Source organism: Saccopteryx leptura, chromosome 3, assembly GCF_036850995.1.
Source record: "Saccopteryx leptura isolate mSacLep1 chromosome 3, mSacLep1_pri_phased_curated, whole genome shotgun sequence".
NCBI lineage: Eukaryota > Metazoa > Chordata > Mammalia > Chiroptera > Emballonuridae > Saccopteryx > Saccopteryx leptura.
Window position 1 is genome coordinate 306,034,440 of NC_089505.1, and position 15,394 is coordinate 306,049,833.

Genomic DNA, 15,394 nt, shown 5'->3' on the forward strand with positions numbered 1-15,394 from the left:
GTGTAATTAGGCTTCTGACTTTCATTGCTGGTGTGACATTCCATAATAAGAATTTACTGCATGTTACGTGTCTGTTGATGGACATTTGGTTTATTTCCAGTTTTTGGCTATTACGTCTCTTCAAATATCTTGTACACTTCTTTTGGTCCCCATGTGCATCAGTTTCTTCAGGTTATAGACCCAGGAATGGAATTATCGGTCACAGGGTATGCGTGTCTTCTACTCTTCCAGGTAATAACAAATGGTTTTTCAAAGGCGGTATCACAGCTTATATCTCATTGGAGAGTACCCATTGGTTCATGTGTTTGTCAACTGGTGGTACTATCAGACTTTTAAATTTTTATTGACATATTGATGTGGAGTAGTATTTCATTGTGGTTTAAATTTCTATTTCCTTCTTACTAATGAGGCTGAGCACCTTCATGTGTTTATTGGTTAGCTGGATTTCCTTTCTTAAAAAATTTTTATTTATTGATTTTAGAGAGACAGGAAGGAGAAAGAGAAAGAGAGACAAAAGAGAGAGAAACATCGATTTGTTGTTCTACTTATTAATGCAATTATTGTTTGATTCTTGTATATCCCCTAGCCAGGGATTGAACCTGCAACCTTGGCATATTGGGATGACGCTCTAACTAACTGAGCTACCTGGCCAGAGTGGATTTTCTCTTTAGTGAAGGGCCCATTCAAGTTATTCTTACTTTTCTAATGGGTTACTTGTCTTTATTTTATTGCTTTGTAAAAGTTTTTAAAAATATACTCTGGAAATGAATCCTTTGTTGGTTGTATATGTTGAAAATAAATTATATTATACAATCACACACATTAAAAATTTATTAATACAGTATTTAAATGTTTTTTTTTAAATTAAAAATTTTAATTACAGTTTACATAAATATTATACTAGTTTCAGGTGTACAACATATGATTAGATATTTTTATAATTTATGAAATGCTCACCCTGATAAGTCTGGTTCCCATCTGATGCCGTGCATAGTTATTACAGTATTATTGACTATATTCCTATGCTGTGTCCCATTGACTATTTTTATAACTGTCAATTTTAATTATAGTATTTTTATTTCTTACCTTAGTACCAAAAAGTAAGTAGAAACAGAGGAATTAGAAAACAAATAATAATCTACATTACTTCAAAGTAATCCTGTCCTTCTCTTCCCTCCAGGTGTTATTATTGTACCCAGTGCTGGTGTTGGCATTGTCCTGGGAGGCTACATTATAAAAAAATTGAAACTTGGTGCAAGAGAATCTGCAAAACTAGCAATGATCTGCAGTGGTGTGTCTTTACTGTGCTTTTCCACCCTGTTCATTGTCGGATGTGAAAGCATTAATCTTGGAGGCATAAACATCCCTTATACAACAGGGTAAGTATCGTGGAAGAGCCATTCCATGTCATCATGCTCATGATTTAAGTGTTTGTGTCTAGGGCAGGCTTGTGCCCTCTCCTCCTCTCCGTGCTGCTGGTCTCTAAGTACTTACCCTTTGCAAGTAGAGCTTGTTCCCTCAGGGCAGAGGCCATGTCTCTCTGGAGCCTGTGACTTGTTTGACCCTCCCATAGCATTTTTTTAAAAGATTTTTATTATTATTATTATTTTTTTTTCAGATACAGAGAGAGAGAGTCAGAGAGAGGGATAGACAGGGACAGACAGACAGGAACGGAGAGAGATGAGAAGCATCAATCATCAGTTTTTCGTTGTGACACCTTAGTTGCTCATTGATTGCTCTCTCACACGTGCCTTGACCGTGGGCCTTCAGTGACTGAGTAACCCCTTGCTCAAGCCAGCGACCTTGGGTCCAAGCTTTGCTCAAACCAGATGAGCCTGCGCTCAAGCTGACGACCTTGGGGTCTTGAACCTGGGTCCTCCGCATCCCAGTCCGATGTTCTATCCACTGCGCCGCTGCCTGGTCAGGCTCCCGTAGCATTTTGATTACAGCAGATGAAGAGGAAATGCTTGTTGAGTACATGAAACTGTTCTTTCTTATTTTTTAAATGTGATGTTTGAATAGATGGTACATTGACATAGTTTAAAAACGAAATTCACAGTATAGCGGCCTAGCTCTTACTGCGTCCTCCATTCCATTTCTCCAAGCACAGCACACCAGTGTCTTCAATTCATTTGCTGTGTGTGCTTCCAGGATGTCTTCAGATAAGAGACCATGAATATGTTTTTTCAGTTCTCCCTGTTTCATATCCAAAAGATAGCATTCTATGCACAATTTGCTGTGCATTTCTTTTAAATGTTAAGATATAACTTGGAGATCTTCTATTATCACTAACAATACGTTGAAACCTAGCCAGCCTTTATATTGACTCTACTGTATGCCAAGCATTTCTTCTGAGTGTTTTATGTATAACAACTCCATCATCCTCGCAACAACCTGATCAGGTAGGTGCTATTATTCTCCTAATTTTACAGATGGCAAAATTGAGGTACTGAACGTGTGTGTGTGTGTGTGTGATGTGCTAATAAATATGTAACAAATGTCTCAAAAAAAAACAAACCGACCCAAAAACTCAATCTGTAGCACTTGCCAAATTAGGGTGTATGTAGTTATTTCTACTGTGTCTGATTTCAGGCTACCAACATGCCAAGTTAGGAGGATGCCAGTCACACACTGTGGTATGATATCTCCATCACACAGACATGATAGACTTACAGAGCCTGGTTGAGTGCACAGACCATAGTAAAGTCAAGTAAAATAATTAGGAGGTGATGAATTTCTGTATTTACTTTTTTTAGTGTCATTTATTTAAAAGTAGGTTTATAAATTTAATTTTTAATAACAGCTGTGCTAAACAAGAAGTTGACAAAATCCCTAAAAATTTAACTGGAGGATTTTTTGACCCAGGGCAACTGTGCTGCATATTACTTGGGACTTAACCCCAAACTTAATCCCAGGCAATTTACAGATCCTATGCCCTTAATTACTATTCTTTTTTTTTTTTTTTTTTTACAGAGAGAGAGAGGGATAGATAGGAACAGACAGACAGGAATGGAGAGAGATGAGAAGCATCAGTCATTAGTTTTTCCTTGCGACACCTTAGTTGTTCATTAATTGCTTTCTTATATGTGCCTTGACCGTGGGCCTTCAGCAGACCGAGTAACCCCTTGCTCAAGCCAGCAATGTTGGATCCAAGCTGGTGAGCTTTGCTCAAACCAGATGAGCCCGTGCACAAGCTGATGACCTCAGGGTCTCAAACCTGGGTCCTCTGCATCCCAGTCCGACGCTCTATCCACTGTGCCACCGCCTGGTCAGGCACCTTAATACTGTTCTTAATCACATTGTATTTAATTCTGTTTTCTAATTCAATCAGTCAGCATTTGATGGGCAATTGGGTTATTTCTAAGCTTTAATTATTAACGCAATGCTGTAATAAATAACCTCATGCACATATCACTTCTCTCTGTGGTGTGTATTTGTAGGAGAAATTCCCTGAAGTGAGCTTGCAATAAATTTGGCCAAATTGCCTCCCTGGTGTACCAATTTGTACCCTCACCAGCAACGGATAAGAGCATTGATTTTCTACATCCTTGCCAAAAGAAGACAGAAAACTCTTCTCTGAGAGCTCTGGGAACCTTACCTTTTATTTCCTGAGTACATGGGGGTTCGCTAGATCTGTACTGGACAGACTTGAGTGCCTCGTTTTTGGTTCTGTAGTAACAAACACTCTGTTTTCTTTTGATTCACAGAAGAGTTTTATATTATAAAACACGGGTTAGGAAGCTTTTTGGCCAATAGAGCCATGAACGCCACATATTTTTTTATTTTATTTTATTTTATTTTATTTTTATTTTATTTTATTATTTTATTTTATTTTATATTTGTCTGAAGCTGGAAACGGGGAGAGACAGTCAGACAGACTCCCGCATGCGCCCGACCGGGATCCACCCAGCACGCCCACCACGGGCAAGGCTCTGCCCACCAGGGGGTGATGCTCTGCCCCTCCGGGGGGTCGCTTTGCTGCGACCAGAGCTACTCTAGCGCCTGGGACAGAGGCCAAGGAGCCATCCCCAGCGCCTGGGCCAACTTTGCTCCAATGGAGCCTTGGCTGCGGGAGGGGAAGAGAGAGACAGAGAGGAAGGAGGGGGGGCGGTGGAGAAGCAAATGGGCACTTCTCCTATGTGCCCTGGCCGGGAATCGAACCCGGGTTCCCCGCACGCCAGGCCAACGCTCTACCGCTGAGCCAACCGGCCAGGGCCGAACGCCACATATTTTAAAATGTAATTCCATGAGAGATACAATATGTTTAACACTAAATACAAGTAAATGTGTACATTTTATGTAAGACCAACATTTTTAAAGTACAATAAATCTCTGAATTCTTTTTAATAACGTTGTTATGCTATTGCTAACCAATGATGAATAAAGTACTTCTTACCATTAACGCGACTTCTGGTGCTGCATGGTTTTGCTGATGGCTTTGTAGTTTGGTTGATACATGGTGAGGTTAAGCTTCATGCAGGTGTTGAGACTTCCATTCATTAAATGTGATCGTAGGTTGGTCTTAATGTACTTTAGATGTGAGAAAGACTGTTCACATGCATACGTAGAGCCAAACATTGTCAGTATAGCAATACTCACACGCTGCAGTGTGTGGTATGTGATGGGAAGCACGTTCCAAGTTTTGACAATCAGCTGGTCCATGGGTTGAAGTTTTTTTATTTCTCCCCACTTGTGTTTGCTCGCCAACTCTGCTTGCTGTCATGCAAGTCTTTCCAAATCTTCATTCAGTGACTTGAACTTATTCACCCACATGTCTGAGGTCTTCAGGTCAGCAGCTTGTAGCTCAGAATCTCTAATGGAGACACTGGGGATGTAACTCAGGTCGGCGCTGTCCACTGCACTCTCGTGTGGGTGGGTGATGAACTTAAAAAGATGAGTGCGCTCACGAAATTCTCCAAAGCGCGCTTTGAATGACTGCAGGAGATTAGATGTGAAGCCCACTAGCTGCTGGAGATCAAGATGTTGAGCAGGGTTACTTGCTGTGCATGCATCTTTAAACTCTCCCAGTTTTTCAAAGTGTAGTAAACGACCTGTTTCAATGTCGGCAATGAAGAGTTCCAGCTTGTTTTCAAATGCAAACACTGCTTGTTGAAGGGATAAGACTGTATTTCCAACGCCTGCTGGTTCAGATGTTCAGTCATGTCCACGAGATAGTTGAACTTCAGGATCCACTCACTGTTAGCTAACTCAGGATGCTCGATGTTTTTCATTTCAAGAAAAGTCTGGATTTCGCTCAGACAAGCTGCAAAACGGCTGAGCACCTTCCCTCTTGACAACCAACGCATATTGCTGTGCAGAAGCAGACCAGGATAATTATTCCCAACTTCATCCAGCAGTGTTTTAAACTGGCGATCATTTAAAGCTCGAGCAACAATAAAGTTGATCACCCGAATGACCAGTGACATCACCTCACCAAGCTGCTCACCACACATCTGAGCACAAAGCACCTCCTGATGTAGGATGCAGTGAAAATTTAGGATGAGTCTCTTTTCATGTTCACAGAAGAAGCGCTACGAATCCTGTTTTTCACCACCATGCATGGAGCACCATCAGTACACACCGAAATAAGTTTATCCATCAGTAGATTTTTTTCTTTAGCTAACTCAGTGAAAGACTTGAATAAATCCTCCCCTCTTGTTGTCTCTTTCATAAGCAAAACAGCAAGACTTTCCTCATGTAGTGTGTCACCAACAGCATACCTTGCAATCACGCTGATCTGGAATAAATGGCTTATATCTCTTGACTCATCCAAAGCGAGAGAAAAGAATAGTGCTGCATTTACGTCCTTCACTTGTGTTGCCTCAATTTGATTTGCCATCATGATGGTATAATCATGGACAGTTCTTGCCAACAAAGGCATGTCTTTTATTCATTTGATTGTCTTGTCTTTATCCGAAAAGTCATCAAAAAGTTCATTGGCAACATCAAGCATGAATGGTTTAGCATACTCCCCATCTGTGAATGGCTTTCTGTTTCTCACAATTGCTAAAGCACCAGCAAAGCTAGCTGAATTCCAGTCACCTTGTTGGATCTAAACACGAAGTTGCTGCTGACTAGCTTGCACTCTGCACAGTAGCTCTTGACATGCTTTCTTCCTGCTGTCCCCCGCTGGATATTTCGATGCAAATGTAGTATGGCATGTGTCGGAGTGCTGCTTTATATTTGACCGTTTTATTGATGCAATTTTATCATTGCATATTAGACACACTGCAGAACCTGCTCTCTCCACAAAGGCAAATTCCTCTGTCCATTCCTGCTGAAAAGTATGATACTCCTCATCTTTTTTTCTTTTAGCCATCTTCTTTGTCAAAAAGGTTTCTGCAATTAGCTAGCTGACTACTTGATTAAAAAGAGGGAAGTTTACTTCCTGACCTCACAATGACCCAAGTACTTTATGCATTATCCAATAAAAATTTGGTGTTGTCTTGGAGGACAGCTGTGATTGGCTCTATCGATCCGCAACCATGAACATGAGTGGTAGGAAATGAGTGGATTGTAATACATGAGAACGTTTTATATTTTTAACGTTATTATTATTTTTATTAAAGATTTGTCTGCGAGCCAGATGCAGCCATCAAAAGAGCCACATCTGGCTTATGAGCCATAGGTTCCCGACCCCTGCCTTAGAGAGTTGCAGGTGAAGATTATATGAGTAACAACTACAAAGCTCTTAGCAAAATACTTGGCACACTGTAAGTGCTCACTGAAAGTTAGCTTTTGTTATTAGTCATAACTAATAAATTAACAATAATTTCTATTCATTACAACTGGAAAACAAATAGAATTAAAAAATAACAAAAAAGCCCAGCAGTTTCCTGAATAGTCCTACTTCTCAAGGGCAATAATTTTAAAACGCTTTTTCAGGTGTCTCTTCTGGCATTTACCTCTATATTTTTAAGGCATAATATGTAGATTGAGACGTTAGTTATGACTTGCTATCTTGGTAAATGAGGAGTTCGGCTTTCCCTTCACAAGTTGTGGTCAAATTCTTTGTTGGTATTTTCCTGTTATGGTTATGACAGGATTGTTAACTGCTGAGGCACAAGTAGCATATCACGATTAAGTTTCCCCTTTTGTGCTAAATAGATTGTTTTAGAATTAATAATCACCTTATTTTCATTTCCTTTGTTCTCTGTGAATCTGCATCAAGCTCCGTACATACTCTAAGGACTCAAAATATCTCAGTGTGAGTTTTCACCAATGACCTCATGGCTCCATGCCCCCCACCCCCATGCATGGAGTCATCTATATGGGAGCCCTGTCACTGGCACTAATCTGGACACAGTGCTCTCTGGGCCTGCTGCCCAACTGTCACCTTGGGAATCCCATTAGCCTCTCTCCATATCCTTTGTTTTCTGGACTCTGTAGATGCCTCTTTCTTTATTTACTCCCTCATTTTGTTGGAGCAGAACCTCCAGTTGCTACAGGAAGGCAGTAAAGGCCTTCCTTTAGGGAAGGGTACATGGAAAGAAAAACTTTCTGAGCCCATAAGTGTGTTAAAGGGTCTTTATTCTTCTCCCACAATTAAATGAGAGTTTGAGTGGGTATAGAATTTTAGGTCCAAAATTGTTTTCTGAGAACTCTAAATCATTGCTTTATTTGTAATATAGCATTTATGGTTGCCGATAAGAAATTTAATTCTAGTCCTTGTTCTCATTTTTTTGGGTGCCAACTTTATTGGGATAATTTTAGTATATTTTCTATTAAAGGTGTCCTGAAATCCCATAAGAAATGCTTTACCCTCAGATTTTGTCTTGGCTAGATCCTTCCAATGTTATTTTCTCAGCAAGGCCTTTCCTCTCCGCCCAACCTAGGGAAATGCACTCTCCTCTCCCCTCAGTCCTTATCACAGCACTCCTTTTTAGTTTCCTTGTGACTCTTAACCACTGTTGGAACTTATCTTTTTAAATTATTTGCTTTGCTCTTGTCTTCTGCCTCTGAAGTATGAACTTCTTGAGAACAGGTACTATAACTGTTTTCATAATAGTTGTGTTCCCACCATCCAAAACAACGTTTGTTGTATGAATGAATGAACAGATGAATTCTTGTCTTGGCACAGAGCTTTGTTCATTCATTGTACCAGGTACTCTCTGAACCCTTTTAACATCTATGATCCCCCCCACCCCACCCCAGGGAATTGTCTTCTACTACGGCTTTATTCTTTCCCTACTCTTCATTAAAAAAAAATTTTTTAATTAATTTTACAGAGAGAGGAGGAGGCGGGGAGTAAGAAGTATCAACTCATAGTTGCTTCGCTTTAGTTGTTCATTGGTTGCCTGTTGTATGTGCCTTGACCAGTCCAGCCCCGGGTTTTGAACCAGAGACCTCAGCATTTCAGCTTTACCCACTGTGCCACCACAGGCCAGCTCCCTCCTCTTCATTTTTTCCTGTGTTCTCCAGGAATCCTGCAAATCAGATGTTGGAATGTATGGGCTGATTACCTGAGTGTTTAATTTGTTCTATCATATTTCTGATGTCTTTTGCTATGAAAGATTTTTCCAAACCTGTTTTCTATTCTCTATGTAAATTTTTAATTTTGAGGATACTGTTTTTTTTGTTGTTGTTGTTGCATTCTGAGTGTTTCCTTTTGATAGCTTCCTCATGTTGTTTTAGGGAGTAATATCTACACAGATCTCTCTGCATATATAATTAGATCTTTTTTTTTTTTTACTTCTATGCCCTTATATTTTATCATTTGATTTTAAGGCTTAATTTTTTTCTTTGTTTATTTTGGGCTTTATAGGTTGACAATACTCAGTCTAGCATCTCTCAGGTTATGGTCCCCAGTCCCCCAAATACAAGACTGAAGAAGTTTTATTGAGTTGTTCACATCTAGAATAGAAGCTTTAAAATAGAACAGAAGTTTAAAAAATGTCTTTTAGTTTCCTTCGAGTAGAGGTTTCTGGTGCATTTATGGGTTCTTAATTGGGAATGGAGGTAGGTGAATAGAGAGAAACGGAAGCAGCCAGTGGTAGCCTTTTCTCTCTCAGGTCTCCAGTGAGTCCTGTTGTTCTCAGCTACACATTCCCTTTTGTCCCGTTACAGCTGCTGAGTTTGAGCGCAGAGCCTTGTGGAGGTTCCGTGGGGCTGCTGGGTCTTCTCCAAAGTGGCATCTGCTCCTTGCGCAGAAATCTGTGCCTGTCCACCTGCTGTGTTCATACAGTTTGGTATCATCACTCTTCCCGTTTCTTTTTCTTTTTTCTTTTTTTTTTTTTTCTGAAGCTGGAAACGGGGAGAGACAGTCAGACAGACTCCCGCATGCGCCCGACCGGGATCCACCCGGCACGCCCACCAGGGGCGACGCTCTGCCCACCAGGGGGCGATGCTCTGCCCCTCCGGGGCATCGCTCTGTTGCTACCAGAGCCACTCTAGCGCCTGGGGCAGAGGCCAAGGAGCCATCCCCAGCGCCCGGGCCATCTTTGCTCCGATGGAGCCTCGGCTGCGGGAGGGGAAGAGAGACAGAGAGGAAGGAGAGGGGGAGGGGTGGAGAAGCAGATGGGCGCTTCTCCTGTGTGCCCTGGCCGGGAATCGAACCCGGGACTTCTGCACGCCAGGCCGATGCTCTACCACTGAGCCAACCAGCCAGGGCCTCTTCCCGTTTCTTTTTGGTACTTCATCCCTGTTCATCTCCTTTTTGTTTTAAGTGCATGCTCAGCGGGAATGGGAAGCAGACTGACTCGATGTCTTGCTTGCTCTTAAACTGCAGGTCCCCTCAAGTTTTTTACAGCCCTTGCTTAACTCCACATTTCTCGTGCCAATCCTGAATCAACTTATTCTGGACTCCCCAGCGAGACTGGGTAAAAATTTTATAATTTGGCTGATTGGCTCCATTGAAAATTTATGAGTTCCAATCTTAGCAGGCCCTCGTCTTTGCTGAGCAATCCATTTCCTTGGCTCCAATCAGCCTTCTTTCTTATGCCCCTGATGGTTGTTGTTTCATTAAAAAAAAATCCTTTCTTCAAGTTTTATTTTTTTAACCTCACCCTAGTCTTGTTTTCCTTTTTAAAACATTGAATTTGTTGGGGTGAGTTTGGTTAATAAAAATATACAGGTTTCAGAAATTTTGTTATTTCATTTAGCGCTCCCACCACTTCCTTGCTAAGACAGCAGTGGAGATCATACCTATCTTTGTCAGCAGTGTCCTGTTTCCTATTATTGCCATTCAGCTGAGTTCCAGGCAGAAGGCTAGCTGCTCTTGCACCCCCTGCTTTTGTGTGGCAGCCTTCTTAAGTTGGCCAGTGAAATTTTCACTTTGGCCTCGCCAAACACTAGCTGTTTGAGTAGGGGAAAATTATTGAAACTTTTTGTGCTTGGTTTCTACACTTTTAAGATGAGGATACTGATAATATCAATCTTGTTAAATGGCTGTGAGGATCAAATAAGATGTTCAGCAAATTCCTTAACCTCTCTGTGCTTCAATTTCCTCACCAGTAAGATGGATTAACAGTAGTGCCAATCTCTTAGAATTTTAGAAGGAATTAAATGAAATAAAACCCATAAACAATTAGCAATTGATTTTTTTTCTTATTTTAAATATGAGGAAAATGAGGCTGAGCAGGATAAAATAACTTGTTTAGAGGCAGACAACTAGGAAATGATAGAGCTAGGATCTGAACCCATATTTCTCTGATTCCAAATGCAAGGCTTCTGATGATTTAACTATTCTGAAGGAAGAAAGAATCACATAAAAAAGGAAGCACAATATATAAGCAAATTCCATATGAGGAGTTCCAGTTTACCAAGGATTTTAACTGAAAATTCACCAACATGGTGAATTTTCTGACATTAAAGAACTTAATGACTGGCCCATCAAACAAGAAATTACTATTCTTAAAAGTTATTTCTTTCCTTTCTTTCTCTTCCTCCTTTCCTCTCCTCCCTCTCTCCCTCTCTCCTTCTTTCCTCCTTTCTTTCTTTCCATCAGTCCAGTGTAAAGGATTAGCCATGTTGGCATCTTTCCTTTTTGTGCCCATGTGGCCTTTTCCCCTCATGGCTTTCTCATGGATGCCCATTTCTTTTTACTGCTATATTCATCTCTCTCCCTTTTTGATTTTCTTAGGGCTTTCTAGATTGTATCATTCCTTTGCATCAGACCCCATGATGTCATGAGAAAAGCAAACACATGCAAGGGTGACATGGGACTGTGCCTCTGTTTCCAGAACTTGGGGGAGCTTTTGCCTTCCTGTCCCCAGTGTGTTTTACACATCTGTTGATATTATCTTTCAGTTCCTTTCTCTTGAGTGGACATACCCATAAAAGAGAGGTGTTTTGGACTGTGTGGCTATCAAATGAATACAAAGCAGTTGGCTAAGAAGAAATTCCTTATAACTTCTAAATAGCAATAGTATGGATTTAGAGCCTGTCATTTCTGATGACTAAGAACACAGGCATATAAAAGCTGTTTTATTTGGTCATGCTTGTAGTTTAGTCCTTCAGGAACTAATGAAGAGACGAGACTAGTAGTGCACACAGAATACTTTTCATATAGTATCAGTAGGTGTAGCACAAATCACTTAGCCTCCCTGGACCTCCATTTTATCATCTGTAGAATGTGGTAGTAGGTCTAGAATAGGGTTTTTCCCAGCCACAGTACTATTGAGATTTGGGCCAGTTATCAGTAATTCTTCATTGGGGGGGAGGGACCAGGTTTTAAAAAAATATTTTATTTTGGATTTTAGTGAGAGAGGAAGAGACAGAGAGAGAGAGAGAGAGAGAGAGAGAGAGAGAGAGGGAGGGAGGGAGGAATATGGAACTGTTCCTGTATGTGTCCTGACTGGGGATTGAACCTGCAACCTCTGTGCATCGGAGGATGCTCTAACCAACCAAGCTATCTGACCAGGGTGGGGGAGGGCTATTTTTTATGTTGTAAGGTATTTAGTAGTATTCTTGGCCTCTACCCACTAGATGCCAGTAACACTCTCTCTGTTGTGACAAACAACAATATCCCCTTGGGGTCAAAATTGCCCCTGTGGAGATCTACTGGTCTAAAATCACATTTTAAAAGGCATATTTAAACTTTAAAATAGTATGATCTTAAGAGTTTGTGAACATAATAATTATCAATGTTTTGTGGTAAAATTTCTTCGTAAAGTGACATGAAGGAAGAACAGGGTTTATTTTACTTTTGCCTTTTGAAGGCTTTCTTGATAAGGTTTAAATATCTCTATAAATTTGTTCCATTAAAGTTTGATGACTCATTTATCAAAGTATAAAAGAGGCCACAGGAAAAAAGGCTTTGGACAAACATCTTCATGTTTATAGATTAAGACATATGGTTGGGATGGACTCTGCTACTGGCTGAGTGGTTATTCAACAGAGTCATGAAAGATAACGACTGTGGCAGATTGCGGACATTTCAAAGTGTTTGTAGAAAGGATGGAAGATGAGTAGATGGACAGATGAATAAGGGATCTGGTATGACTAACTCGTGTGGCTTTAGAGGAGTATGCCATCAGTGACACCTAAAAGTGGTGGACACGAAACTGGAGGAAAGAAGCAATTAGGCATGAGCACTAGAGAGCTCCTTTCGACCTTCTGGGTCTCCCACGGACCTGTCTGCTTCTGCTCCTTTACGGCCATTTCCTTACACTTCTCTCCACAGTCCTATGTCCTCACTTGCCTTATTCTCCTTGTAACATTTGTTGTCTGCATTGGCTTACTAGAGCTTTTGATGTTGTTTTATTGGTTTGAATCAGATATCATGATCACATGAGAAAACAAATCCCACCATGTTTGATTGAGTCTACACCTGGGCATTTCTGAGGAAGGGACTGTTCAGTCTTTCTACTCAGATTGTTGGACTCAAACTAGTGATGTGATTCTGAGCTCTAAAAATCACTTCCTTTTGATTTTCTAGAGTCCCCTGGCTATCTTTGATAATTGATTCTAGAACAATTAAAGTTTTTGGCTAAAGGAACCTGTGTTGACAACTGTGATACATGGATCCCATGTTTATGGCCTCATCAGGATATTACTCATTTGGTCCAAAAAAACTATTTCTTCCATTTTATAGTTAAAAGAATTAGGGCCCAGATTTGTTAAGACAGAGAATGGAGCATCTATGGTTAGAGAGGTGCTGAGCCCAGAGGTCGAGACTGGGTCCCTACCACCAAGATGGAGGGTAGACTTGAGGCAGGTTGGATAATTTGATATACAAGTATTGAGTCTGTGATACCAGAAAAGTGTAACATTTTTCTTTATGTTTTGTTGTAAAGTTACAAAAATAATTATCAAGAGTTGCCACCTCACAGTACCATAGCTTTGACTGAGTGGGACTACTCCAAAGTGGATGAGTGACTTGCTGTCCAGAACCTCCCTATCAGTTTTATTTTAGTAAACATTGCTCACGATCTGCTTCTTTTCTCTCTTAGACCCTCTCTCACCATGCCTCACAGGAACTTGACCGGAAGCTGCAATGTCAACTGTGGTTGTAGGACCCACGAGTATGAGCCAGTCTGTGGATCAGACGGAATTACATACTTTAACCCCTGTCTGGCTGGCTGTGTTAACAGTGGTAATCTTAGCACTGGGGTAAGTATATTTCACAAGTTCCTGTGCTGTTGTTAATCCAACAGCCTGTAATAAGGATGTATTAGAATTCAGAGGCAAACCTGTGACTTTCAGTCTCCCTTTTCAAGAAACTTCAAATAACCTACAAAAAAATACCTGACACGAACCCAGAGGGAAGAAAATTATGCAGCACCATTGTTTTTCCCCAAGGATGTTGGGAGCCTTTGGGTATAGCACTCGGCTTCCATATCAGCCCTCTCCTACTTTGCATTTGATGCCACCTCAGTGAAACTTGATAAGGCTGAGTGCTGTGCCTCTCATTTTTCCTCTGACAGGGCCCCAGTCCAGTGGTGGGCTTGAAGGTCAAGATCCCTACACCGGTGCTGACAGAACAGAATAGGGAGTACTTCCTCTGCTGAGACTCAGTGAAGATGGGCTGTGGCCATTTTTCATAGATGATCAGTTCTGACTTTTTTTTTTTTTTTTTTAGCTTTCAGAGTAAAGATATTTCTGTCAGTTCAAGAATAGGCTATTTTGAGAACTCCCTTCCCTGTGAATTATAAATAGGTTGTAATACTGTGGAGAAAGGTTTTCATATTCTACTCAGTTCCTTATTGAGCCTGGTTTCATTCTTTGCATAAAAACAGATTGTAGGAGGCTGGTGATAAGGGATTATCCCATTGACTGCGTGTTTCTGAAATGTCATATTTGACCTGTTTTAAACTACAGGGATAAATTCCTGTTGCTGGCTCCCCATCATATAACTGGTGAGCTCCAGCATGTGACCAAGTTGAAATAGACAGTGAGATCTCTTCTTCAGGTGGCTAAGTCCTTCCCTGGGAGTGAGTACCTGAGGCACAGCCCTCCTGCTTACAAAGGGGCCAGCAGCACTCGGAGCTCAGATGATCGGCATGGCATCCCATCGTGACATTTGTTCTGACTGCCTCTCTAAGTGGCTGAGAGGTCACAGTGACAGTGAATCCAGCTGAAGCTTATTCAGTGAGAGCAACATCATTGGCAAGAAGCTTAATTGGCTGTTTCATTGAAACACCTTCTCAGTCCCTTGAATTAGCTGGTTTCAAATGAAACAGCCAATGCTTTTGATGTGCACTGTTATTGGAAAAGAAGTCATTATGAGTGATCTGCCTTTATAGACTGTATTTACTTCAGGTGCTACTCTGCACTCAGGGCTACGCTAGGTGCCCTCTTGAACACAAATAAAAACGAGGCTCAGTTCCTGTTGTTGAGGGCTTCTCCTCTTGAAGGACAATGGAAGCAGCATTTAATAGGACTAAAAGTGAGTGCATGAAATACGAATGCTCTAGAGTTGTGTGTTAAAGGCTTCTTAGAAAAGTTTAGTTTTAAACAATTTTTACTAGCAGATTTTGGTTATTATTGGATGCACACTTTGGACCCCTGTTAGCGGTGAGGAAAATATTTCCAAGTAAATATTTTGCATTTTTAAAAATACTGGAGTTATTGAAGAGCATTCCAACTAAACTTTGTCTTAGTATTCCTACACTGAACTCTGCATTTGATTGGCACACAAAACTGCTCTTTATTATCTGTCACTTAGATCAGGAATTACACGGAATGCACCTGTGTCCAAAGCCGGCAAGTGATCACTCCGCCCACGGTGGGACAGCGCAGCCAGCTCCGCGTGGTCATTGTCAAGACGTATCTCAACGAGAATGGCTACGCCATGTCTGGGAAGTGCAAGCGGGCCTGCAATACCCTCATCCCATTCTTAGTTTTTCTTTTCATAGTCACCTTCATCACAGCATGTGCCCAGCCATCAGCCATCATAGTAACACTCAGGTGAGAACAGCGGTCAACTTCTCAGTGGGTCAGACACTCAGAATTC

General features: G+C 41.0%; 1 protein-coding gene across 1 annotated transcript in view; it reads left to right on the forward strand.

Annotated features, from left to right (window-relative positions):
• SLCO5A1 (solute carrier organic anion transporter family member 5A1) overlaps positions 1 to 15,394 on the forward strand; it is a 133,547-nt gene that overhangs the window by 111,079 nt on the left and 7,074 nt on the right. Inside the window, exons 6-8 of the mRNA XM_066378917.1 lie at positions 1,181 to 1,379; positions 13,392 to 13,551; positions 15,107 to 15,348. Coding sequence (XP_066235014.1) covers positions 1,181 to 1,379; positions 13,392 to 13,551; positions 15,107 to 15,348 — 601 coding nt within the window. The remainder of the gene's footprint in view (positions 1 to 1,180; positions 1,380 to 13,391; positions 13,552 to 15,106; positions 15,349 to 15,394) is intronic.